The sequence below is a fragment of the Bombyx mori genome, chromosome 17 (assembly GCF_030269925.1).
Source record: "Bombyx mori chromosome 17, ASM3026992v2".
Lineage (NCBI taxonomy): Eukaryota > Metazoa > Arthropoda > Insecta > Lepidoptera > Bombycidae > Bombyx > Bombyx mori.
Genome location: NC_085123.1, coordinates 698,921 through 725,292, shown reverse-complemented (window position 1 = coordinate 725,292; position 26,372 = coordinate 698,921). Strand labels below are relative to the sequence as shown.

At 45.3% G+C, this 26,372-nt stretch overlaps 1 protein-coding gene across 1 annotated transcript in view; it reads left to right on the top strand.

The window, feature by feature from the left end:
• Positions 1–12,125: 12,125 nt before the first annotated feature.
• LOC101740212 (uncharacterized) overlaps positions 12,126–26,372 on the top strand; it is a 59,592-nt gene continuing 45,345 nt past the window's right edge. Inside the window, exon 1 of the mRNA XM_038016859.2 lies at positions 12,126–12,603. Coding sequence (XP_037872787.1) covers positions 12,215–12,603 — 389 coding nt within the window. The 5' untranslated portion in view covers positions 12,126–12,214. The remainder of the gene's footprint in view (positions 12,604–26,372) is intronic.

The window sequence follows — 26,372 nt, the reverse complement described above, 5'->3', positions numbered from 1 at the left end:
TTAAGTTTTTTTTTTGTAGCGACCTCTAAACTAATTGGTCTAAAATAACGCGACACAGCTCGACCTAATACGGGGCAACAGACGGTCTCTGAGTTACAAGAGATAGGGTTGGGAGCTTAGCTCTGTCCATCGTACTTACCAGACCTTGCGCTGACAGACTTGTTCAAAGCTTGAACAACTTCTTGGTAGGGAAAATACCTATATTATTCAATACTCGAGAGGCAGTACAAAATGCTTTTGAAGATTTTATTGGCTACCGCAGACCTGACTTCTTCACGAAGGACATTGAAATATTACCACTGCGCTGGCAGAGATGTGTTTTATTTTTTATAATAAAAGAACACATGCGGCATAACTACAATAGTTAGAGATATGTTGTCGCGACATTTTTTGTAATGAATAATGTGTTCTACAAAGTCGTAGTACATTATTTTATTCATCATCAATAGTTTTCGCAGGGGAAGCGATGTAAAGAATAATTTAGGTAACTTTTTTACACCTTGGGTTACATTTTTGGAGTTTTAGGAAGGATCCCTAATTTTTTTCAAAAAAGATTATAGCCTATGTCACTCGGGAATAGTGTAGCTTCCAAACAGTGAAAGAAATCAAATCGGTCCAGTAGTTTCGGAGCCTATTCAAAACAAACAAACAAATCTTTCCTCTTTATAATATTATAAGTATAGATAATTATAGAGGTGCACGTTGATACGAACCGTTTATTACAGAGCATGATTAGTAAAAGGAACTTGATATGTTTAAATTTCACCCCTTCTATGGCGAACAAAACACCGGTTATATATTACGACACAATCGCGACGTAATCGTAATGTAATACCGTACATTAGACAGCAAGGTACGTGACTTGTACAATCATTTGTTTAATACGAAACATGTTGAGGGGTGACAGACTTTTACAGGTTAAAGCGACATTTTTGCAACTTTATAGGAGAGCCATTACAAGTTTAAAGTTTGGAAAAAATACATAATAAAATAACTTCTTCAGGTATTTAAATGGATTAAACTTAATTGAAGTTCAATTAAAAACATCGAAAGAAAGTATTGTTATATTGTTGGTACTGATACCAAATAAAACACACCTTTAATTACAAAGATAAATGTCGCGTATTAAGTGAAATGTAGCATAAACCAAACAAGCTTTAACCCCTAGATATTATGAGTTGTAAATAGCAGCGCCCAAAAAACGTGGTGCTAGCGTCTTTGTTTTTGGTACCGTTCTCGCGTTTTAATGTTATTCATTTTAAACTCGGAACAAAGTAACGGAATCACAAATAAATAAAAGATAAATCATTAGAGATTTCCTAATGAGGGTTACAATTCCACACCTAAAAGGATAAAAAGCGCCTCCTCAAATTTGTTTGAAGATCTTTTTTTCGTGAGCTACAATTATGAAATGTAAATACCTATGTGTTCTTTGAAAAAAAAAGTATTTGTATAAATTTAACGAGACCATAATTCAGAGTTAGTTGTGCATAATAAGGGATAAAAGTTACCAATTGCTATTTTTAGGTACCTAGTTAAGGAATTAGTGTGAAATCATCGTTTGCAGCATTGCTATTAAAATGCTTACAGGAGCAGGAAAATTGATAAAACAACTTTTTAAAACAAGTAGAAAAAAATACTGCTTACTCATCAGTATTCTTTAAAAAATATTTGATAATATAATATAGTAGACCAGTAAGTTTCAATTGAAACTGTTACACATTCCCTGCCGCTACTATGAACAGTTTTAATTCATCCATCCATGTCGATATAATCCTGAGTCGTATCAAATATCAACAATTTCAAGTTTGGTAATCGATACTGTTTAGACATCAAAACATTTGGTGTTCAATAAAGCTATAGCCCAGACTTCCTAAGCGAACGGAAATTAGCACATGTCGATCAGCTGTCTTTCTGTCTACTCCCATCTTCGTTCGAAAATATTTACATATTTTATGAGCAGTTTTTATGAAATAAAATTCTTGGCAGTTAAAAATTTTTGCCCTAGTTGGCCAACTAGCGTACGGACCACCTAATGGTGAATGGTTACCGTCGCCCATGGACTTCAGCAATGCAAGGGGCAGAGCCAAGCCGCTGCCTACAGAAATTACCTTTTGTCTTCCCTTTGATTTCTGGGACTCGCCGTCTATTATACGGCATAGATGCCGTCGTTCTCATAAAGTAGAGACCTCAATTATAATCATAACCTTCACAACGGAGAACAAAACTGCTTAGCAGCAGAAACAAGCAGTACGGTTCTAGGTTACAGAAGTAACAACGTAAGATATGCCCTACCATGTCTTGTGCTGGGCATGGTTGCTTCGGTGAGTTCCTGCACCGGATCGGAGCCGAGCCGACGGCAGAGTGCCACCATTGTGGTTGCGACTTGGACACGGCAGAGCACACGCTCGTTGCCTGCCCCGCATGGGAGGGGTGGCGCCGTGTCCTCGTCGCAAAAATAGGAAACGACTTGTCGTTGCCAAGTGTTGTGGCATCGATGCTCGGCGACGACGAGTCGTGGAAGGCGATGCTCGACTTCTGCGAGTGCACCATCTCGCAGAAGGAGGCGGCGGGGCGCGTGAGAGACGCGCAAGCCCGCCGCCGTCGAGCGGGGGCCAGGGAGGCGGATTTCGCCCAAGCCCTGGCCCTCTAAGTGTTTCGGGCCCCTTTACACGTCGGTCTGGGGACCGGCAAAGGGGGCCTAAGAAGACGACGTGCAAGCTGCTCTGCACGCGTTTTACGCAAGAGCATCCGGGTGATGGAAGGCCGGCTATCCTCGACCCACGCTGGTTTTGACCCAGCGGGGTATTCCGTAGGATAACCCATTCTAACCGGCGCCATCTAGGCGGGCTCCGGATAGCCTGCTGACCGAGAGGGCTGGTGGTCGTGGCGCCGACGACCACCGGTCCGGCGTCCCGAGGGGGAGGGTGATGGGAGAGATGTGCTCCGCACTAAACGCTTCACTTTCCCCCCTTTGCCTTTTCATGGGTTCTGTCTCATGCGAGGTTCGGACGCGGGTTGTTGAGCGACAGGAGGTTTTAGTCAGTTCGACTCCGACATGCCCCGCCCTTCATCCCCAGGGGAGGGCGGAAATCCAACGATTTCCTCCTGACCAAAAAAAAAAAAAACCATGTCTTGTGAATTTGTATTAACATCTTGACTAATTGGAGCTTAGATGACACATTTAGACGCGCACCGTAGATAACGGTCCAACCTACTGCTGTTTGTTCTCTTAGGCTGCAACTTTGTTGTAAATTTCCATTAAAACAAGCAAGTTTACAGCAAGATGGTCTTACGATCCACAAGTACACTTTTTTTTATTGCATAGATTAGTCGACGAGCTCACAGACCACCTGGTGTCAAGTGGTTATTGGAGCCCATAGAAATCTACAACGTAAATGCGCCACCCACCTTGAGATATAAGCTCTAAGTCTCACTATAGTTACAACGGCTGCCCCGACCTTCATACCGAAACGCATTGCTGCTTCACGGCAGAAATAGGCAGGGTGGTGGTATATGTAACATGTGGTGGCCACCGGCGTCAACCGTGTGCAGACTCACAAGAGGTCCTGCCACCAATAATTACGCACATTATAATTTTACGGGTTTGATTTCAACTTTAAACCTTAAAAAGAACGTAAATAAAACCGTCACTTTCAGTGCATTCAGCTATAGTCGTTATAAATATACGAAATATTGTGATGTGCAATGAACATCGAAGGATTAATCTAAATAATTAATTTTTGAATTGAATCAGAAATTCAGTTTACCAAAATATCCACTAAATAAAACATTACATAGATTATATAAGGTACACTGATGTGGTATTTATTATTATTAACGGACCTGAAATAAAACGTATGAGCAACCTTTTATTCTTAAATAAGTTTTTCGTCCTCTCAGAAGTAAACCATAACCTGAAATTAAATGCACTCCAATGAATCTTTGAGAATTAGATTCAAGGAAACTTCCTTGTTTAAAACTTCCCAAGTTAGAAACTTCTAACCAAATATTAAACATATACTTAATCATTTTTAAAATGATTGAGTTCTTTTGGAATATAGTAAATGGTAGTGTAATATTAAAATTATTATACTGGAAATATTGGGCCGCTTGAGATTTAAAACGTCTACTGCTGCCTAAATCGATACGGTGTCTAATAAATAACATGTTTATGATTAAGAAAAGTGAATGTGCTCGTCTACTAATCAAATTTTAGAAAACTAGGGTACTAAAATGTTTAATATGTTTTCTAAAATACATTTTGGCAAAGCAGGTTTTTTTGATGACATACTATAGGGTACAGGGTGTGGTGAATGGTTTTTTCACACACAGCACTAGCAACGGGAGTCATCCCTAAGAAAAAAGACAGGCTGTCGGATTGAAGGATAAAATGTCATGGATAAGAAATTGTGTTCTACGTTTTTAAAAGGTTCAAAGATAAAAAGCTAATTGATTGTTAATGTATACGATTTTAAGGTGCGTGTGGAATAAATAAGTGCTTCCTATACTGCAGTTTGAGTTCAATCCGCAACGACGACAGTTGACAACATATTTCCTAAAAGGGTACACAGTGTGAAATATTTTAAGTTGAAGTTCATCCAGTATGTAATTTTTTTTTTTAATGTTTCTGTTTTATTTATTTATGTTGCCTTTCTACAACCCACGGTTAATTTTAGAACGTTGAAAGCATTGTGATATTTCCGTGAACTTTGTTCGAACGATAACTAGCGGTTGCAGCAGCGAAACTATTGCGATATTCGGTTGTGTTGTGGTATTGTTGAAAAAAACCACTGCACTCGTGGTGTGGTTGTGTCTTACGAGTTTCTCAATAGCGAGGTCGCTAGTTGCGAAGTAAGAAACGTACTCGTATCTCGATATTTTGAATTTCGAAGTCGTCGTGGCCTAAAGGATAAGACGTCCGGTGCATTCGTTGTTGAGCGATGCACCGGTGTTCAAATCCCGCAGGCGGGTACCAATTTTTCTAATGAAATACGTATTTAACAAATGTTCACGATTGACTTCCACGGTGAAGGAATAACATCGTGTAATAAAAATCAAACCCGCACATTATAATTTGCATAATTAGTGGTGGTAGGACCTCTTGTGAGACCGCACGGGTAGGTACCACCATCCTGCCTATTTCTGCCGTGAAGCAGTAATGCGTTTCGGTTTGAAGGGTGGGGTAGCCGTTGTAACTATACTGAGACCTTAGAACTTATATCTCAAGGTGGGTAGCGCATTTACGTTGTAGATGTCTATGGGCTCCAGTAACCCCTTAACACCAGGTGGGCTGTGAGCTCGTCCACCCATCTAAACAATATATATCTGGCGCGAACAGTGTGTTTAGTGCGAGTGTGCTTAGGCTTTGGAATGAGCTCCTCTCCACTGTGCTTCCCGAGCGCTATGACATGTCCTTCTTCAAACGAGGCTTATGGAGAGTATTTAACGGTAGGCAGAGGCTTGGCTCTGCCCCTGGCATTGCTGAAGTCCATGGGCGACGGTAACCACTCACCATCATGTGGGCCGTATGCTCGTATGCCTGCCTCCTCCTTGCGTCGATAATCCTCAATGCTGAGGGTCGTGGCCTCCTCTGGCCTATGCTATACCTGCAAGGGCGATAAAATAAAAAAGAGAGTTTTTTAACTTCTCGATCGCGTAAAAGTTAAGTCAAGTTTGTATGGAGTTGAAACAGCTTCCTTTCGTTTGCCGCTAGGGGCGCTGTTCCAACTCCATACAAATTTGAAACTAGCACTAAGCACGCAGGCCACGCTCCGATTGTATCCGTTGCAATTGAGACCTCTTATAGTCATACATTGCGGCATATGTATGGCCTTCGGTAACCGCTTCACGCTACGTATGAGTTATGCGCTATGAACTCTTTTGGGGGTTGATTGCTTCCCGCTTCCGTAGGTTTAACCCGCGATTCCCTACAAGTAACCCCTGGGTGGTGCAAAACGGGAGCCGAATACATAATCGGTGGTAGGACTTGTCCGACTGGCTGGCGACCACCCTCCAACTAGAGTCCGCCGCCAAATAGCCTAGCTGTGTTCCGGCGTGTGGGTTGGAGAGCCAGTGTTATTCCTACCCTTTCCTCTTCCTTGTTGGGGGTGAATCTTGGCGATACCTGGAACATGCGGAGCAGACGTGCGTGTGAGCTCGCGGGACGTGATTGTTTGACGGGGGTATAGGGAGACCCAGTGAAACGGTGTTCGCCGCCGCCCGCCGGTCAGTTGGGGACCTGAACCCGGGTGTCACTACTAAACTCCGCCCCGGGAAGCTGTCCCGCCAACCGGTGTAAAATCCTGTCGTGCGGTCGTCGTGCCGGAGTCGGAGACCGGAGTGGATCCCGGCGATCGCACGCAGGGTGGACTGGGGGCCCTTCCATGCCCTGCGTCAGTCGCTCACGCAACCCGTGGTCGAGCACGTACTGTGCTCCGCGCTTTATTCAGGTATTGTCACGATTTCGCCTCGAACATCCTACCCCGCCCAATCCCACTCTCCAAATAAAAAAATATATTAAAAAATGAAAGTTCGAAAAAGGAAAAGGGTTTTGTCGGCGACTCCCCATTCCACATTTAATGTGGATTTCAGCAATGTAAGGGGTCTACATAGCAACCTCGACGCCGTACACCACCATCTTGAGACGGCGCAGCCTGCCCTTCTTTTTCTGACGGAGACGCAGATATCTGCTCCGGATGATACTTCGTACCTTGAATACCCCGGCTACGTATTGGAGCACAACTTCCTGCGTAAAGCCGGGGTGTGTGTATTCGTCCGGGCTGATGTCTGTTGTCGCCGTCTACGAAGCCTCGAACAACGGGACCTGTCCCTCTTGTGGCTGCGCGTAGATCACGGGGGCTGTACCCGAGTCTACGCGTGCCTGTACAGGTCCCACAGCAGTGATGCAGGTTCAGCTCTGATAGAGCATGTGCAAGAGGGGACTAACCGCGTGCTTGAGCAGTACCCATCTGCGGAGGTGGTGGTTCTTGGAGACTTTAACGCTCATCACCAAGAGTGGTTGGGGTCCAGAACCACTGACCTCCCGGGTCGGACTGCCTACGATTTCGCCTTGGCCTACGGCCTCTCCCAGCTGGTGACACAGCCCACCCGTGTCCCAGATATTGAGGGGCACGAGCCTTCTCTGTTGGACCTTCTGCTGACCACCGATCCAGCCGGATACAATGTGGTGGTCGACGCTCCACTTGGATCGTCTGATCACTGCCTTATCCGTGCTGCCACACCACTCTCTCGTCCTAGTCGTCGAACGACGACCAGGTATCGAAGAGTTTGGCAGCATTTGTCAGCAGATTGGGATGGATTGCGTGAGTTTTACGCATCCTACCCATGGGGGCGGTTCTGCTTTTCCTCTGCTGATCCTGACGTCTGTGCGGACCGTCTTAAAGACGTGGTGCTCCAGGGGATGGAATTGTTTATTCCCTCCTCTGAAGTGCCCGTTGGGGGTCGCAGCAGACCCTGGTATAACAATGCCAGCAGGGATGCTGCACACCTCAAGCGGTCCGCATACGTTGCATGGGATGATGCTAGGAGACGTCGGGATCCTAACATCTCAGAGGAAAGGCGGAAATATAACGCCGCTTCCAGGTCCTACAAGAAGGTTATTGCCAGGGCGAAATCGGAGCACGTTGCTAGAATTGGCGAGCGACTGAAGAGCTATCCCTCTGGGAGCCGTGCTTTTTGGTCGCTCGCCAAAGCTGCAGAAGGTAACTTTTGCAGGTCTAGTCTCCCACCACTACGCAAGTCCGATGACAGTCTGGCCCATAGTGCGAAAGAGAAGGCTGACCTTCTGGTCAAACTCTTCGCCTCGAACTCGACTGTGGACGACGGGGGTGCCACACCACCGAACATCCTCCGGTGTGATAGTTCCCTGCCGGAGATCTGCTTTACACAGTGTGCAGTCAGGCGGGAACTCCGACTCCTGGACGTCCATAAGTCGAGCGGGCCAGACGGCATCCCTGCAGTGGTTCTGAAAACGTGCGCCCCTGAGCTGACGCCTGCGCTAACGCGTTTGTATCGCCTCTCTTATTGCGCTAACAGGGTTCCGTCTTCATGGAAGACTGCCCACGTCCACCCTATCCCCAAGAAGGGTGACCGGTCGGACCCATCGAGCTACAGGCCTATCGCGATAACTTCCTTGCTTTCCAAGGTGATGGAGCGAATAATTAATATACAACTCCTGAAGTATCTGGAGGATCGCCAGCTGATCAGTGACCGACAGTACGGTTTCCGTCACGGTCGCTCAGCTGGCGATCTTCTTGTATACCTTACTCACAGGTGGGCTGAAGCCTTGGAGAGCAAGGGCGAGGCTCTTGCTGTGAGCCTTGATATTGCGAAGGCCTTCGACAGGGTCTGGCATAGGGCACTTCTGTCGAAGCTACCATCTTACGGAATCCCCGAGGGTCTCTGCAAGTGGATCGCTAGCTTTTTGGATGGGCGGAGCATCACGGTCGTTGTAGACGGTGACTGTTCTGATACCATGACCATTAACGCTGGCGTTCCACAAGGTTCGGTGCTCTCCCCCACGCTTTTCATCCTGTATATCAATGACATGCTGTCTATTGATGGCATGCATTGCTATGCGGATGACAGCACGGGGGATGCGCGATATATCGGCCATCAGAGTCTCTCTCGGAGCTTGGTGCAAGAGAGACGATCAAAACTTGTGTCTGAAGTGGAGAACTCTCTGGGGCGAGTCTCCAAATGGGGTGAATTGAACTTGGTTCAATTCAACCCGTTAAAGACACAAGTTTGCGCGTTCACTGCGAAGAAGGACCCCTTTGTCATGGCGCCGCAATTCCAAGGAGTATCCCTGCAACCTTCCGAGAGTATTGGGATACTTGGGGTCGACATTTCGAGCGATGTCCAGTTTCGGAGTCATTTGGAAGGCAAAGCCAAGTTGGCGTCCAAAATGCTGGGAGTCCTCAACAGAGCGAAGCGGTACTTCACGCCTGGACAAAGGCTTTTGCTTTATAAAGCACAAGTCCGGCCTCGCGTGGAGTACTGCTCCCATCTCTGGGCCGGGGCTCCCAAATACCAGCTTCTTCCATTTGACTCCATACAGAGGAGGGCCGTTCGGATTGTCGATAATCCCGGTCTCACGGATCGTTTGGAACCTCTGGGTCTGCGGAGGGACTTCGGTTCCCTCTGTATTTTGTACCGTATGTTCCATGGGGAGTGCTCTGAGGAATTGTTCGAGATGATACCGGCATCTCGTTTTTACCATCGCACCGCCCGCCACCGGAGTAGAGTTCATCCATACTACCTGGAGCCACTGCGGTCATCCACAGTGCGTTTCCAGAGGTCTTTTTTGCCACGTACCATCCGGCTATGGAATGAGCTCCCCTCCACGGTGTTTCCCGAGCGCTATGACATGTCCTTCTTCAAACGAGGCTTGTGGAGAGTATTAAGCGGTAGGCAGCGGCTTGGCTCTGCCCCTGGCATTGCTGAAGTCCATGGGCGACGGTAACCACTCACCATCAGGTGGGCCGTATGCTCGTCTGCCTACAAGGGCAATAAAAAAAAAAAAAAAAAAAAAAAAAAAAAAAAAAAAAAAAAAAAAAAAAAAAAAACTCTTTCATCTAGTGCAACGGAATAAAGAGCTCATATGATGAACAATATGTATTTAAAAAAAATTCTAGTTGATATATAAGTATAAGCTGGATACGACATCAGACAATTTTATTGTTTATTTGTCCCACTAACGGATAGTTTAATAAAAATAAATCATTATGTCAGCTAAAAATAAAGTTTTATGTTAAACTGATGACATACATACAAACTCTTGACGGACGGACAATAAATATCCATAATTTGAAATACTTTTTTTTTAAGGGATTTTATGACCTAGTAACTAAGACCTTTAGGTCAAGTCTTATTTTAATTTATATTTTTATTTTTATGAATGACAATATGGAGTGAAATGAAAAGAAGATGATTAATTTGAGACTGTGAAAATCAACTGAGATGAAGTGAAATGAGATGATATGGGATAAAATATAATCTCAGTAAAATGGTGATTATTTAATGAGAGTTTTTCAGAAGGCTTTTTTAGGGTCCCGAGAAGCTACATCCAGCAGCTTTGTTTCATTTTCCCACATTTTTGCACTTTCACAGATATTAAACGGTTAATAAACCACCGCTATTACACATTTAAACTTGCAGAAACACTAAATAGGCAAAATAAAACAAATCACACAATTTAACTCCTCGCGTTCCCGCCAAAAAGTAATTTGAAATATCATATTTATAATTTCCTTTTACAGTGTCCGGTTGGTTATTGATAAGAAAGCAAATGACAGGTTATTTACTTCTAGCATGTGACTGACAGTCCGCGTGGAGTGACATCTATGTTACGCACGTCGCGTCGCGGCGTCGATGAACTAGTGCATAGTCGTGGCAGTAGGTTTAATGCGTGACGATATGTAATTCCTTACGTTTAAAGTAGGGCATTTACAAAATAGTGTTTTTTTTATTGCTTAGATGGGTGGATGACAGCCCGCCTGGTGTTAAGTGGTGGTCTGAGCGCAGAGTTCAAAGAATGATTCTTCTAAAGTTAAATGTAGGTAAATTATCGTTTTTATTTGCCACAAAATAGGCAGTGGGCTTTATTAAAATATACTGAAAATCATGTCATTATAATAGTATTATAATAGTAGTTAACGACAAATCTAAAATAATGGAAAAGCTTGATAAAAAATGGGAATCCATCTTTCGATCAACTATGCACCTCCGAAAAAAACGCAAAGTTAATTAAGTCAAAGTTAAGCTAAGAAGATGAAATTTCAAATGTGTTTACTACAATATATTTAGACTGGAAAGGTATGTCCGTTGTGTCGGAGACAGGCTGGTTTCCGCAACGGAGAGTCGGCCGCGCTTTCACCTGCGCGTGCTCAGATGTGCGCTGTGTACGATCTAAAGATGTATTGGAATTTATACATTCAATACACTTACAATACAATACACATAGCTGAGCACAGCATCCTTCATATTACGCAGTTACCGAAGCATATAGACATGAACACTCGTACGACAATGTCATATACGACAGAGACAGTTTTTTCTTTCCTACCTATGCTGATAGGCTTGAGAGGCTATTTCAGCTTCTCCTTGACGTGTAGGTGAGCTCACGGGGCTCAAACCGGGAGTGTAGCAACACTGGCCCTAGGAAGAGCAGTGCTTCGCAGAATTTACCACCGGATGGGAAACTCAGTGGGCTGTGTCTATAGGTAAACTGCATCAGCACAGAAACAGGTAAATTAGTGCTATCTACCAATGGTAATTCGCAGCTCCCTCTATCACCAGCACATAATGACTATGCTTTGTTAAAGATCAGAAGCACAACTAAAGTTCATGTACCTTTCTAACTACAAAAAAAAAAACTGACCTCTTCCGTAGCCAGTCTAGACCTTGTGAATTTTATTAATAAGCGTTATTTTAACAGATGATCAATAAATGGTGCTCTCAAGAACTGTTAGAGATGATGCCTTCAACTCTGTATCATACCGCACCTTCTGGTATCTGGTAGCAGAGTACTTCCATACTATGTGGGACTGCTACGTTCATACACAGTACGTTTCCAGAGATATTTTCTGCCATGGACATCCGGCTCCGGAATGTGTCCAACCCTTCACGGTATTTCCCGTGCGCTATGACATTACTTTCTACAACCGAGGTTTGCGGATAGTCCTAAGTAGAAGGCAACGATTTAGCTGTGGCCCTTTCATTGCTAACAGGACGGGCCTTATGCTCGTCTATCTTTTTTTTTTTGTTGCTTAGCTTTGTGGACGAGCTCACAGCCCACCTGGTGTTAAGTGGTTACTGGAGCCCATAGACATCTACAACGTAAATGCGCCACCCACCTTGAGATATAAGTAAGATCTCAGTATAGTTACAACGGCTGCCCCACCCTTCAAACCGAAACGCATTACTGCTTCACGGCAGAAACAGGCAGGGTGGTGGTACCCACCCGCGCGGACTCACAAGAGGTCCTACCACCAGTAATTCTACAAAAGCAATAGAGAAATTGTCATCGCCAAACAGTTGTTTAACCGAATCGGAGTGCACGGAGTGTATCCAAGCTCGCTAGAGTACGTCAGTAGCAGCACGAGTGGCGAGCCTCAGAAGAGCAGTGGTCGGTCCCCACTTCGCCAGTGTGTGTTGGACCGCGCCCCGAGCCGGTTGTCTCAATGACGCGATGCCCGACAACGAGACCACGGACGACTACAGCGCGAGGCCCACGGCGACCGTCTCCAGCCTCGACTCAACGGAACTTTTAATATGCAAATCGCCTCAAGACGAAATAAAGAAACCCAAAAAATCAGTAAAAGAAAGTGTGTCTTCGAAGAGCGTGGAAGCGGGCAGTGGTGTGCATAGTGGCAGGAAGCTAGTTGTGTTTCTGGGATTGGGGCAGGTCGTGCTAGGTGCTTTGCTAGTTGGTGCTGGAGCCTTCGCCGTAGTGAAGGGCGCCGCCCTGTCCAGGGTAGGAGCCGGACTGTGGGCGGGATGCGTGGCAGTCGTCTCAGGAGTTGTGGGAGTACTAGCCGGCATCAACGATTGCTATGGATTGCATGTCGCTAAGAGCGGGTGAGTTACAAATGAAAACTGTTTTGAAAATGCTTGCATTAGATTATTGAAGCATCTCCGACAAGTCACAAGCCTCGCTAGCTTTAGTGATTAAACTGATTCGTAAGGAAAAGTTAAATATTAATTACGTATCAATATTAAAAAGTGCTTCTTCTCAAGAATATTTTATTTGACCTGTTGTTATTGTAAAACCTATGAGTGTCGCTCTTTCGAAACTGATGCGATGGTAGAATATTCTTTGACATTCAGGCAATTTACTATGTCTGTTGATTAAATACGTTTTGTCCCTAAACTTGATAAACAATCGTTTTCGTCTGAAGTATAAGATAATAACTGAATAAAAATTACTTTTGTGTTTTAATCTAGTGTTTTCTTTATTATCATTTTGTTATGGTATTTCGGACGATTGTACAGTTTCCCTGGTCACGGACAACACACATGGACGACAATAAAAAAAACGCAAGATTGAACCGTAAAAGTAATATTAATTACGTCTACAACTCACAAATACTAATACCGAAGAAAACACAAGATAATAAACACTCCTATTATAGTTAGTAGCTATCTTCGCTTATGTCTTTCCGCGCGTTTAATATGAAATAAAATAAATAACCCAGAAAATACAAAAGATGAATGTGGTTTAGTTTTATTGTTATAGAAGCTGAGGGCGACCGAGATGATAGTACGCTATTAATTTATCTTGTGTAAAAACATAACGAAAATCAGCTACTTAAAAAATTTACAATTGCAACAACTCCAAAAGAAATTATTTTTATTTTACTTCCTGCTAGATTAAATACAAATCGATTTTAAAGAGTACCTTTAAAAATAATAATATGTATTCAAAATCATTCAGCTATTTCGGTTATATCTCAAGAAATACCTTTTAAGTAGAACTGTGAATTAAGTAAGAAAGATAAACATAGTTAGGTTACGAGCAATCATTTTTCTATTCAAGTAGTTCCCACGATGAAATCCAATAATGGTCTAGTCTTTAACATGCGTAAAATTAGAGTTGTTTCACAGCATTATTATCCTACTATGGCACAAAAGAAAGAAGATTATATCTTTGACAGGGTACATAAGTGTTGGGATGCTCCCGCATACGCCGCATACTTCTTTCTTGTATTTAAGCAACTTTTTCATCTTCTTCTTATCAGATCATGTTCTATATATTTGGGGTTTGTCTACCTCGTGTTTCTTCTCTTTGGGATGCGTTTCCGATCCGGTGGTAGATTTTTTAATTATTTTTTATTGCTTAGATGGTTGAATGAGTTCACAGCCCACCTGGTTGGTAAGTGGTTACTGGAGTCCATAGACATCTACAACGTAAATGGACCACCCACCTTGAATTATAAATTCTAAGGTCTCAGTATAGTTACAACGGCTGCCCCACCCTTCAAACCGAAACGCATTACTGCTTTACGGCAGAAATAGGCAGGTTGGTGGTACCTATCCGTGCGGACTCATAAGAGGTCCTACCGCCAGTAGAAGCGAAGTACTACTCTTGCCAGGGCTAGTGTTAGCATCGTCCTCAGGCTAGAGCCCCGTGAGCTCACCTACTCGCCCGGTTACGCTGGCATAGCCCTTGAAACACCAGCTTAGGTAGGATAAAAAAGACCTTATGTCAGCCAGCTGTGGGTCAATTATTAAAATGCGAGAAATGTACTCTACTTTGTTATCTACTTAAAACTCGCCCGCTTCGCTGGGCATTTAAAATTAACATTATTATTTATTGTCATTAATATTAGGGAGTCCAACACTCATATAAATATTAGCCTATCCATTAAGTACATGTATTTTCTACATGGATACCAAGTTTCAAGTCAATCGGATGCATGGTTCAGTAGTTATAACGGAACATCCGTAAAAACCACTGTAGATTTATATATTATATGTAGTATAGATTCACATAGATCTATCAAGACTTCTGCATTCAATACAATGCTTAGATTAGCGCCGTGGAGCTACGTATTATATACGCCGTAAGGAGTCCATGGACACCATAACTAGAATGCTGCCTGCACATTGAGGTTGAAATCTCAATTGGGTCTCTTTTAAGCCGGAGAGCATGACTTGACCGCGGAAATGAAAATGAGCGAGTCTGTGGCACAGCAAGAGATGTCCAACAATCAGTAATTAAGCAAATTTGCTATTATACGCTGTCATGTTATAATCAATGACAATGAGCTTCCAACCGAGAGCACTCGTGAATATATGGATTATCTATATGTATATAAATGAATTGCTGTTCGTTAGTCTCGCTAAAACTCGAGAACGGCTGGACCGATTTGGCTAATTTTGGTGTTGAATTATTTGTGGAAGTCCAGAAAAGGTTTAAAAGGTAGATAAATATGAAAATGCTCGGAATCAAATAAAAATAACAATTTTGTTTTTCCTTTGATGCGTCTCCCGTCGGACGGATTCCTTTTGTTTGTTTTAAGTCTATTTTATACAAAAGTTTAGGTCTTTTATTTATCGATTGAGGCACTACGAAGTCTGCCGGGCCAGCTAGTGAATTATAATAATAGAGAATATAATGTTCAGTAATCACATACTACGTGCGCTGTTTTCAGACTTATTTCAATAGTTAATTAATATTCAATGTACTCATAGAATCGCGTTACATAATGTATACGTTATACAATAATTACGTAACAACGCACCGTTTTGGATCGAATATATCGGGACACCATCACTGTGAATTATTAATATCTAATCAATTACGTAAGGTCAACAATGATTTGTTTTGTTGGTACATCACTATTCGATAAATGTCACAATAATGTTGTTCACACAATGCTTTCGTCTAAGCTGTATAAAGACTTAAATTCATACTTAATATTATAAAGAGTGAAAGTTTGTTTGTTTATGTTTATTTATCCTTTTTACGCCGAAACGAAGCAAACCACTGGATTATATTTTTAGATAATAGCGTTAGGTCAGAATAGTGATAATAATATAGACTACCTTTTGTTCCGAAAAAACGTTTCATTCTCATGGTACTTTTTTTTTTTTTTTTTTATGATTGAAGGATTACTGGTGGCCCGGAGGCCTTTCCAGTTTCACCAGGACAGGTGGGCGAGCAAAGGCTCAGCCAGGAGGGGTGGGATTTGCTAACAGCTACCCAAGCGCCTCCGAAGGAGACCTAACAGCTCAAGAGCAGCTGCTTCGCGAATGAATCTACTACCGGATCGGAATCGCGACCCGCTGAGAAGATCCGGCGAGAAACTCAGCGAGCTGATTCATGGGTTAGGTTGCACGGCGAACTCTTTGTCGAGTTCGACGAGTACGGTTACCGAGGTCCCTAAGCCTGCTCCTAGAGCTGAAGGCGTCTAGTGCGAAGGTTATTGGATCTGATGGATCCGTAAGGACGTGTCTAGGGCGTCGACGGTGACTGGCTCCTGCATGATCAGGATTCGGGGAGTAGTCAGCGGCGGCTACGATAAGGCGATTATCATGACGCATAGCCTTATCGAAGTACCGTTCCGACGCTGACTTCATGTATTTCTGTATAGATTCGAGGCCCAGGTCGTCGTGTAGGTCAACGTTCCTCACGAACCACGGAGCTCCGACGGCTAACCTGCAAAAGCGGGATTGTAGAGATTGAAGGGTGTCTATGTGTGTGCGGGCCGCGTGAGCGAACACCACACTCGCGTAAGTCATGACGGGCCTTATGCAAGTTTTGTAAAGGGTCACCTTGTTACGAAGGGACATTTTACTCCGCTTACAGATCATGGGGTAGAGTCTACCGAGAATAAACGCGGCACGGTCACGGACTGATTTTATATGCGGGCGGAATGTCATCGATGCATCCAGGGTAACGCCCAGGTACTTGACCTTCCTGGCCCAGGGTATGGATTGACTAAAGAGAGTAATCGGGGGTGTGAGATTCCTCCTCCTAATACGGGAGGAAATCCGTGTGGAGCTTCCCCTCTGAAAGAGCACCGCAGTACTTTTCGCTGGGTTGATGTCTATGCGCCATTTTCGGAACCACTGTCCTAGGGCTAGGGCTGCGCTCTGAAGCTTCTTCGCGATTAGGGACTTGTTTCTACTGGAATAGTAAACAGTCGTGTCGTCGGCGAATAAAGCTAAATGGGTCGGCGGCGACCGGGGAATATCGTTAACGAATAAGCTAAATAGGAGGGGTGAGAGGACAGAGCCTTGCGGGACTCCAGCTGTGAGAGGTCGTGGGGAGGAGCGGGTTCCCTCGACTCGATATCGAAAAGAGCGGTTCGACAAGAAGTCCCGTATGATGAGCACGAGACTATCCGGCACACCCATGTTGAATAGTTTGAAAATCAAACCGTTGTGCCAGACTTTGTCGAACGCTTTTGCGACGTCGAAAAAGAGAGCTGCCGTGTATAACGGTTTTGGTCGATTAAGCCCCACAAGAATGTGCTCCGTGAGGCGGTGCACCTGTTGAACGCATGAGTGATTTGTACGGAATCCGAATTGTTCATCGATGAGAATGCCCTTGGATGAGACGAAGTCTCTGAGGCGTTTGTAGAGCAGACGCTCATACAGTTTGCCTAGAGACATGAGGAGGCTAATCGGGCGGTAGCTCGTCGGATGATTTTTTGGTTTACCGGGTTTATGTATGCCGATAACGTCCGCTTCTTTCCACACCGCGGGAAAGATACAGTTCGCCATAGCGGCATTGAAAATAGATGCCAACATCACGATGAGTTGGACGGGTAGAAGTTTAATAACGCGGTTGGATATACCGTCGGAACCGGGAGCCTTGCGAGGACGTAGGTCTTTGATCAAGTCTTTAACTTCCATCGGGGTGACGGGTGGTAACACATCAGAGGGTGGCAAGGAGGCTCTGCGTTCTACCTCACTGTCTACTAATTCTACATGCACAGGGTCCACGGATTGAGTGCTGGGCGTGCACTGGGTTTGCAATGTATCGGCCAGCAGCTCTGCTTTTTCGTCATCATCGAACGCCGTGAGTCGGCCTGAGGGGCCTACGAGGGGGGGCATAGTTACTACCGTATCCGATTTGAGAGTACGAGCTAAGCGGTAGTAAGACCTTTGGGAGGGCGCGAGTCCTTCTAAGAAATCAGACCATCTGGCATCTCGGACTTCGGCGATGCGAGACTTTACGTCGCGTTGTAGGGCACGCATTCGAATACGATTTTCCGCGGTAGGATACCTGTCGTAGGCGCGTATCGAGGCGTTCTTAGCTCTAAGGAGTTCCCTAATATCGTCGGATAATTTGAAGCGGTGAAGGAAGTCCTCCGCTACAACTTGTTTCGATGACCTATCTAATGTCGAGGTGATGTGTGACGTTAAGATGTCTATGGCTTCAGCGGTATCCTGAGGAGACGGGGTAGAGTCCGGGCTAAACGGTAGCGATGGTGGATCAGATTCAGCCAGGCTGATGCCCAGCGTGTGCCAATCCACCACAGTCCTCGTGACGGGAACGGAATCGGGAGCGCGACCGAGCTTCATAACGACGGGACGGTGGTCTGAATCTAACTCTGAAACTACTTCGATCGAATGTAAGCGCAGAGTTACGTTTTTTAATAACGCTATGTCGAGTATATCCGGGCGATGCGCGATATTTAGCGGGTAGTGAGTCGGGATTAGCGGAGCGACGATATCGAAGGCGAGATTATCGACTAACGCGTCAAGCCGCCTGCCATTCGGGGTTGTGGTGTGTGAGTTCCACCTAATGTGTTTACAATTTAGGTCGCCCGCCAGAATGACAGAGCTCCCCATGCCGAGCAGCGCCTCGATATCACTGCTTAGAACGATCTTATCCGGTGGAAGATAAACGGACGCGATAACGATCGGCGCGTGTCCCGTCAGTGAGATTCGGCACACTGATGCTTCGATATTAGCGAGCGCGGGAGGATCGAGTGGGACGCAATGCAGGGCTCTTCTATAGTAAATGACGGTACCACCACCACGAGCAGAGAGCCTGTCGTTCCTGACCATGTTATAGTTCGCGATTTTAGGGTCACGGCGCGCGGGCTTAAGTAGGGTCTCCTGCACTAAAAAGATATCAATTTGATGGTCACGCAAAAAGTCAGAAACCTGATCACGCTGATTTGCGAGACCGTAAGCGTTAAAAAATCCTATCGTTACGGATAGGGGCTTTATTCTACTTATATACGCCATTGATTACCGGCGGAGTGAGGGGAGGACGTACGTATTTAATGACGCGTATACGTCGGCGTATTCTTGCACAACGGCGATAAAGTGTTGTGCAGTTGAGGCAGAGCGAATGGCGTCGCCCAAAGCGTTAACGCGCTCAAAGTTGATCGACTGAAAGAAGTCGATCGCTAAAGCGAGATTGTCGGACGCGGTCGGAGGGCAAGTCGCGGGAGAGGGACGAGTCGCGGGGGCGGGACGAATCGCGGAGGAGGGAGTTGTAGCCGTGTTCATGTACGGCAGCGGTTTCGCCCAGGCCGAGACACTGGGCACCGGCGCCGGAACGAACGCTGGCTTAGCCTGCGACACAGAGGGTGCCGAGGCTTTGATGTCTGGGCCGGAAGCTCGGAGGCGGTTTTGGCGGGCGACGCGGCGATTTATTTTCGGGGCTCGGGGGCATCCGCGGTAATTTGCGGGGTGACCCTGTGTTCGACACAGGACGCAGCTAGGCGGTTCTGTCGCGGTTTTTTGATCGCGAGTGCATAGGGCCGTGGCGTGATCGCCTAAGCACTTGACGCATCGGGGGCGCGCGTGACAGTTACGGGAAGAATGCCCGTATAATTGGCAGTTATGGCACTGGCTAGGTGTGCCTTTCTTGTGTGGGGTTTCGACTGCGATTCCGGAAAGGCTACAGACCGTTCGGATGTTGAATATTTGCTTACCCTCGGGGGTAGGCTGGAGGGCGACGAGAACCATATTATATGGCTCCCTTCCGCGGCCTGTGTGCATGCGGTGTACGGAGTTAACCGGTAGGCCTTTTTCGAGAAGGTCGGCCTTGACGAGCTCGGCATCCAACTCTTTAGGGATGCCACGTATAACGGCACGGAGTTCGCGCTCCTCCTGGAGCGTATATGTGTGGAAACTTATACGCTCCTTACGGAGGTAAGAAGAGAGGGCCCTATGGTCGTCGGATGTTCGAACCTTAATTTGAATGCCGTTCGCGAGGTTACGGGCATTCGTAAAATTGATATTTTTGGCCTTAAGGGCCAGGGAAACTCGTTCCCAAGCTGCCTTCTCTTGAAGGATTACCGGGGGAGGGGTCTGGGCTTTATTTTGTGCCACCGGACGCGGCGACGGAGTGGCACGGGCTGGAGGCGCAACGGGAGTCTGAGGGCGGGGGCGCGACGCGTTCGCGGCTTTGCTAATTTTAGCGGCCGCGGGAGCTCGAGACTCCGCGGCACGCTTCTTACCCTTTTGCACCAGGGTGAATCCATCCGTCGATGAGGCGGGAGCGAGGTCGACCTCCATCTCCGAGTCAGAGTCGGAGGACGAGGAGGCGGGCGCAGGTGACCTACGAGTAGGTGTTTTGGACGGCGCGACGGAGGCCGCGGATGATCGCGCTGCTGGAACGGTGACCACGGCGGACGACGCAGCAGTTTTACTCGCCAGTATAGGGGACGCGGGAACGGCAGGCACGACGGAGGCTGCGGTGCTCGATGCAGAAGCTTTGCACGCAGGTACAGGCGACGCAGGAGCAGCGAGCTCGGTGGAGTCCACGAGAGGGCTCGCAGTGTGATCGGCCTTGAAGGCCTGAAACTCGGAAGTGAGCTTTGGGTAGCGAAGCCGGAGAAATTCCGCAAATACAGCGTCCATGATGTCTACGTGCCCAGGTGGGGCTACCCTGGGTCTTAGAAAACACTCGCCTTGCGGCGAGGCCCCAACTTCTCGGACCTGAGCGGTTCTATTGAACACAGGTGGCGATGCGGCACGATTACTGCAGGACAAAGAAAAATCACAACAAAACGGAAATAACAAAAAGAAACAAAACAATTAAACACTTCCAGGAAGACAGTTTGTCGGCAGATGTACCACGAACACAGAAATAACAAAAGGAAATAAAACAAATAAAAACTTCCAGGAAGAGCACTTAGTCGGCAGATGTACCACGAACACAGGCCGCGCGAACAATGGCCGGGCTAACAAAAGCCGGGCGAACAAAGGCCGGGCGATCGAGTGGTCGATGAGCACGTCCGCGCGTGACGGGTGCCTCTATCGGAATGTCTCATGGTACATTAACAATTGAATTTGCGGGTAACAATTAGTCAACCATACATAAGACAAGAACGCATAGAGCGCGATTGAAAAAACAAACATCCCAATGCGAATAACAATTAACAAATTTTAAGTAAATCCGTCGGTATCTAATTACACGACCTACTTCGATAGTGAAGGGATAACATCATGTAATAAAAGTATTGTGGTCTTGCACAGGTAGGGTCCACTGCTCTGTCTATTCCTGCGGTGAGACAGTCATGTGATCCAGTGATAAAGGTAGAGCATCCACGATACCATACAGCTAAGACTCAGACCTCGCCTCTGAGGATGTCGGCTTTGTTTCAAATTAAACGGCTTAGTTAGATTTAAGTCTAACTTCAATCTAATCTTGTCACATTGCAAGGCATCCGGTCATCGTTCTCGTCGAACCCCTGGCTTGCGACGAAGGGCTTGGCGAGTAAATTAACCCACAGACACAGCCCACTTCTCGCCGGATCTTCTCAGTGGATCGCGTTTCCGACCCGGTGGTAGATTCTGCGAAGCACGGCCCTTGCTAGGGTTCGTGTTAGCAACATCGTCAGGTTTGAGCCCCGTGAGCTCACCTACTAGTTAAGGTTACGCTGATATGGTCTCTCCAGACCATCAGCTTAGGTAGGAAAAAAAAGCAAAGCATAAGCTTCACTAAATAATATAGAAGCTGTAGGTATACGAGAAAACAACATTTTAGTGGAAACAAATATTTGAGCTCTGTGAAATATTCGGTAGGCAGCGGCTAGGTTGTACCTCTGGCATTGCTGAGGTCCATGAGCGACGGTAACCACTCACCATCAGGTGGGCCGTATACTCTTCTACATGCTCGGGAAATATAAAAAAATCGGATATCCACAATACTATATAATTTTTATCAGTTTATTAATTTTTAATGATTTTTTTTTATTGCTTAGACGGGTGGACGAGCTCACCGCCCCCCTGGTGTTGTGGTTACTGGAGCTCATAGACATCTACGACGTAAATGTGCCACCCACCTTGAGTTATAAGTTCTAAGGTCTCAACTATAGTTTCCACGGCTGCCCCACTCTTCAAACCGAAACGCATTACTGCTTCACGGCGGAAATAGGCAGGGCGGTGGTACCCACCCGCGCGGACTTACAAGAGGTCCTACCACCAGTAAATGAAGACGGTTCTATAAATTTTCCATGAGCCTAGCTTGTTTCGCTAGTGTAGTTATTCGTGATCGTCTTTACTGTACCACGGGATTCGAGTTTGATTCCGGTCGAAGGCAGCCGTAGCAGAAACGGATGCAGCTAATTCCAAAAATATTTGATATTCGTGTCTTGATGTACTCGTATTTATCTATACTATTATTATAAACAGGAAAGATTTGTTTGTTTTTTTATTGAATAGGTTCCGAAACTACTCAACCTATTTGAAAAATTATTTCACTGTTCGGAAGCTACACTATTCCCCAGTGATATAGGCTATAATCTTTTTTGAAAAAAATGAGTGATTCTTACTAAAACTCCAATAATGTAACCCAAGGTGTAAAAAAATTACCTAAAATATTCTTTACATCGCGTGCCCTGCGAAAACTATTGATGATAGAATAAAATAATGTACTACGACTTGGTAGAACGCATTATTATTTACAAAAAGTGTCGCGACAGCATATGTCTAACTGATATAGTTATGCCGCAATAAGTGTTATTTTATTTATAAAAAATAAAACAACGTCAAATATCGTTGAAATTTTTGTTAAAGACCCGAGCGGAGCCGGAGCGGGCCGCTTGTATTGTAATAAATGTTGAATCTAAGTTCATTAGATAAGTTTTTCTCCGCCGTTCGATGGAGCATCACAGACGGTGTCGCCAAATTAACAAACGGAAGCCCCGTAGCTTCGGAGTCACGCCGAACTAAGCCGCTCGAATTACTTCCTAATTAAACTCATTATTAACGTTCTGTTATACAATCGAGTAGTTTAGTAAAAAATAAGTACATCTTTGACAGCGAAGCAGGTTTATTACTACAGATATTACACGAAATGTTGTGATAAAATAATTTCTGATTTCTATATAAATTAACACGTTGACAAATCATGCAGCTTCGACGAACGACAAAAGATAACTTATAATTTGTGAAGAATTAATGTTGAATGTTGCGTTAAATGCTTAAAGATTTATTATTACAGATTGTTTATGGATTTATCGCAACAAAGACTCCTTACAATATTGAGGTCTATTGGTTTATTTGAGATGAGGATTTAGTTTTTTTAAAGGTGATTAGATAAGCGCTAACCATTCTGTGTATTGTATTCGCCATCTCTTTAAGATTATAAATTACTAAAGCTTAATTTGCACACTTTGCCTTACGTCTAACAATTAATTATTAAAAAGGAATCAATTAGGCACGAAGTTTTAATTGTGTAGATAGACTCCTGGTGTTCAAGAGCTTTGAGACATCACTATGGGTCCATCAGTACGTTATTATTACAGACAGGGGTGGTAAAGCACTGGTAACATATCCTACCTCAAGCTCGAGCGTACTCAACAATTGTTTACGATTGACTTCCACGGTGAAGGAATAACATCGTGTAATAAAAATCAAACCCGCAAAATAATAATTTGCGAAATTACTGGTGGTAGGACCTCTTGTGAGTCCGGACGGGTAGGTACCACCGCCCCGCCTATTTCTGCCGTGAAGCAATAATGCGTTTCGGTCTGAAGGGTGGGGCAGGCGTTGTAACTATACTGAGATCTTAGAACTTATATCTCAAGGTGGGTGGCGCATTTACGTCATAGATGTCTATGGGCTCCAGTAACCACTTAACACCAGGTGGGCTGTGAGCTCGTCCACCCATCTAAGCAATAAAAAAAAGCTAGATTTGCGAAGATCTCTCAGGGGTATAATTATTAATAGCCGACAAGATCCTCGGACTGAACGAATCCAGTTCATAACGAATCAGTCAATTCTACATGAACTCGGCATTAGGCAGCGTCTATCCTCCATCGTTCAAGGTCGCGTTTTCTCTTTCTTCGGACGCGTGTCGCGACGGATTTACGGCTCAGTGGAGCGCCTTGTGGTGCAGAGCATGATTGAGCGTACAAAACCGCGCGGCAAATTACCATTCCGATGGTTCGACCAAATAAAGGCAGCTCTAAATGATCCCGCCAACGAGTGCACAAGAAACGCCGCGGTACGTGAGGAATGGCGACGTCTCGTGGAGCACACCGCCATCCGAGCTGATGACGACGATCGTTCTGCCAAGAGCGTAAACGATTAAGAACAAAAACCCTGGGACTTAATTAATTCTACAGAAGAAATGTTGCACGAAGGCTTCAGGAGTTGGATTGGAGAACAGAGAGGAAATAATTTCGGCGATGAACACTTTTTGAGTCGACGTCGCTCAAAACACGTCATTACGGATCCCCCCGATCCACTAACGGTGCTTTAAGGTACCACAACTCACAAGCACCGGTCACCGTTCTCATCGAACCCGTCGCTTGCGACGAAGAGCTCGCAGAGCGAATTAACCCATAGACACAGCCCTGGCACAGCAGGATCTGCTCAGTGGGTCGCGTTTCCGATCCGGTGGTAGATTCTGCGAAGCACTGCTCTTGCTAGAGCCAGTGCTAGAAACACTCCGGTTTGAGCCCCGTGAGCTCGCTTACACGTTAGGGTAAAGCTGAAATAGTCACTCAAGGCTATAAGCATAGGTAGGAAAAAAAAACACTTGCTGGAATATAGCAAGTAAATTATATATCAAACAAAAGGACCAGTGAAGTATGTATGTACATAGTGCAGTGAAACAAAACATAGCTCCCCGTTGAATCCGTACCATTTCTCTTGCGGTCAGCCATGCATGTGGTTCCGCGCGATGCACACGCGCCACCGAGACCCGACAATAACGAAGATCATCGATAAAGAACCTCGTATTCTGACGTTTATTCGACATATTGATATCTATTCAGGAAAATCTCGGGAGTTAAAGTCTTCGGGCATTTGGGGGATTTTAAGATATTTTGGTGGCGTTTAGCGGTTATAATTAAATTGTTGTTTGTTGTCAACCTGCTGTTGCGAATGTGTGAAGACGTTGAGGCGTCACTAAGTAAAAAACTTTGAGGGCCGCTGTACTAGAATGCCGCTCAGACGAACAAACATACACAAAGGCGCAGTCAACCTAAGAACAACGGTACTCTTGTAGATGCACAATACAAAAAGCGAAGTTGTAGACGATCCCATGATCTGTAAGCGGAGTAAAATGTCCCTTCGGAACAAGGTGACACTTTACAAAACTTGCATAAGGCCCGTCATGACTTACGCGAGTGTGGTGTTCGCTCACGCGGCCCGCACACACATAGACACCCTCCAATCCCTACAATCCCGCTTTTGCAGGTTAGCTGTCGGGGCTCCGTGGTTCGTGAGGAACGTTGACCTACACGACGACCTGGGCCTCGAATCAATTCGGAAATACATGAAGTCAGCGTCGGAACGATACTTCGATAAGGCTATGCGTCATGATAATCGCCTTATCGTTGCCGCCGCTGACTACTCCCCGAATCCTGATCATGCAGGAGCCAGTCACCGTCGACGCCCTAGACACGTCCTTACGGATCCATCAGATCCAATAACCTTTGCATTAGATGCCTTCAGCTCTAATACTAGGGGCAGGCTTAGGGACCCCGGTAACCGTACTCGTCGAACTCGACAAAGAGGTCGACGTGCAACCTAACCCATGCATCAGCCCGCTGAGTTTCTCGCCGGATCTTCTCAGCGGGTCGCGATTCCGATCCGGTAGTAGATTCATTCGCGAAACAATTGCTCTTGAGTTGTTAGGTCTCCTTCGGAGGCGCTCGGGCAGTTGTTAGCAAATCCCACCCCTCTTGGCTGAGCCTTTGCTCGCCCACCTGTCCTGGTGAAACTGGAAAGGCCTTCGGGCCACCAGTAAACTTTCAATCATAAAAAAAAAAAAAAAAAAAAAAAAAAAAAAAAAAAAAAAAAAAAAAAAAGTTGTAGACGAGTGAGCATTTACATTTTAAAATTGCGTTCATCACTGTTTTTCTCGTGAACAATTGGTAATTATTTACAGTAATTTACACGTTATTAATGGCGGGTCGTATTGTGAGTCCGCACGGTTGGCTGCCACCGTCCCGTGCTAAATCCCGGGATTGCATTTCGATTTGAAGAGACAGTTATTATGTATTAGAACTGAAAATTCGATATCGTGATTCAAGCTGGGTAAAGACTTTAAGTTATGATTTTTATGTGGGCCGTGAACACGGTCATTACGGAAAAAAACTCAGTGCATACACTTTTAGCACGTGCTAAAGAACGAAGTGTCACACAAGAAGGTATAAGTTAGAGTAATAAGTATTCAGTCCAGTCCAGTGAGTTTCTTACCGCATCTTTTCATTGGGTCGCGAATCCGATCTGGTGGCAGATTCGGCGAAGCATTGCTCTTGCTAGGGCTAAAGTTTTATTTTTATTTTTTATTGCTTATATGGGTGGACGAGCTCACAGCCCACCTGGTGTCAAGTGGTTACTGGAGCCCATAGACATCTACAACGTAAATGCGCCACCCATCTTGAGATATAAGTTCTAAGATCTCAGTATAGTTA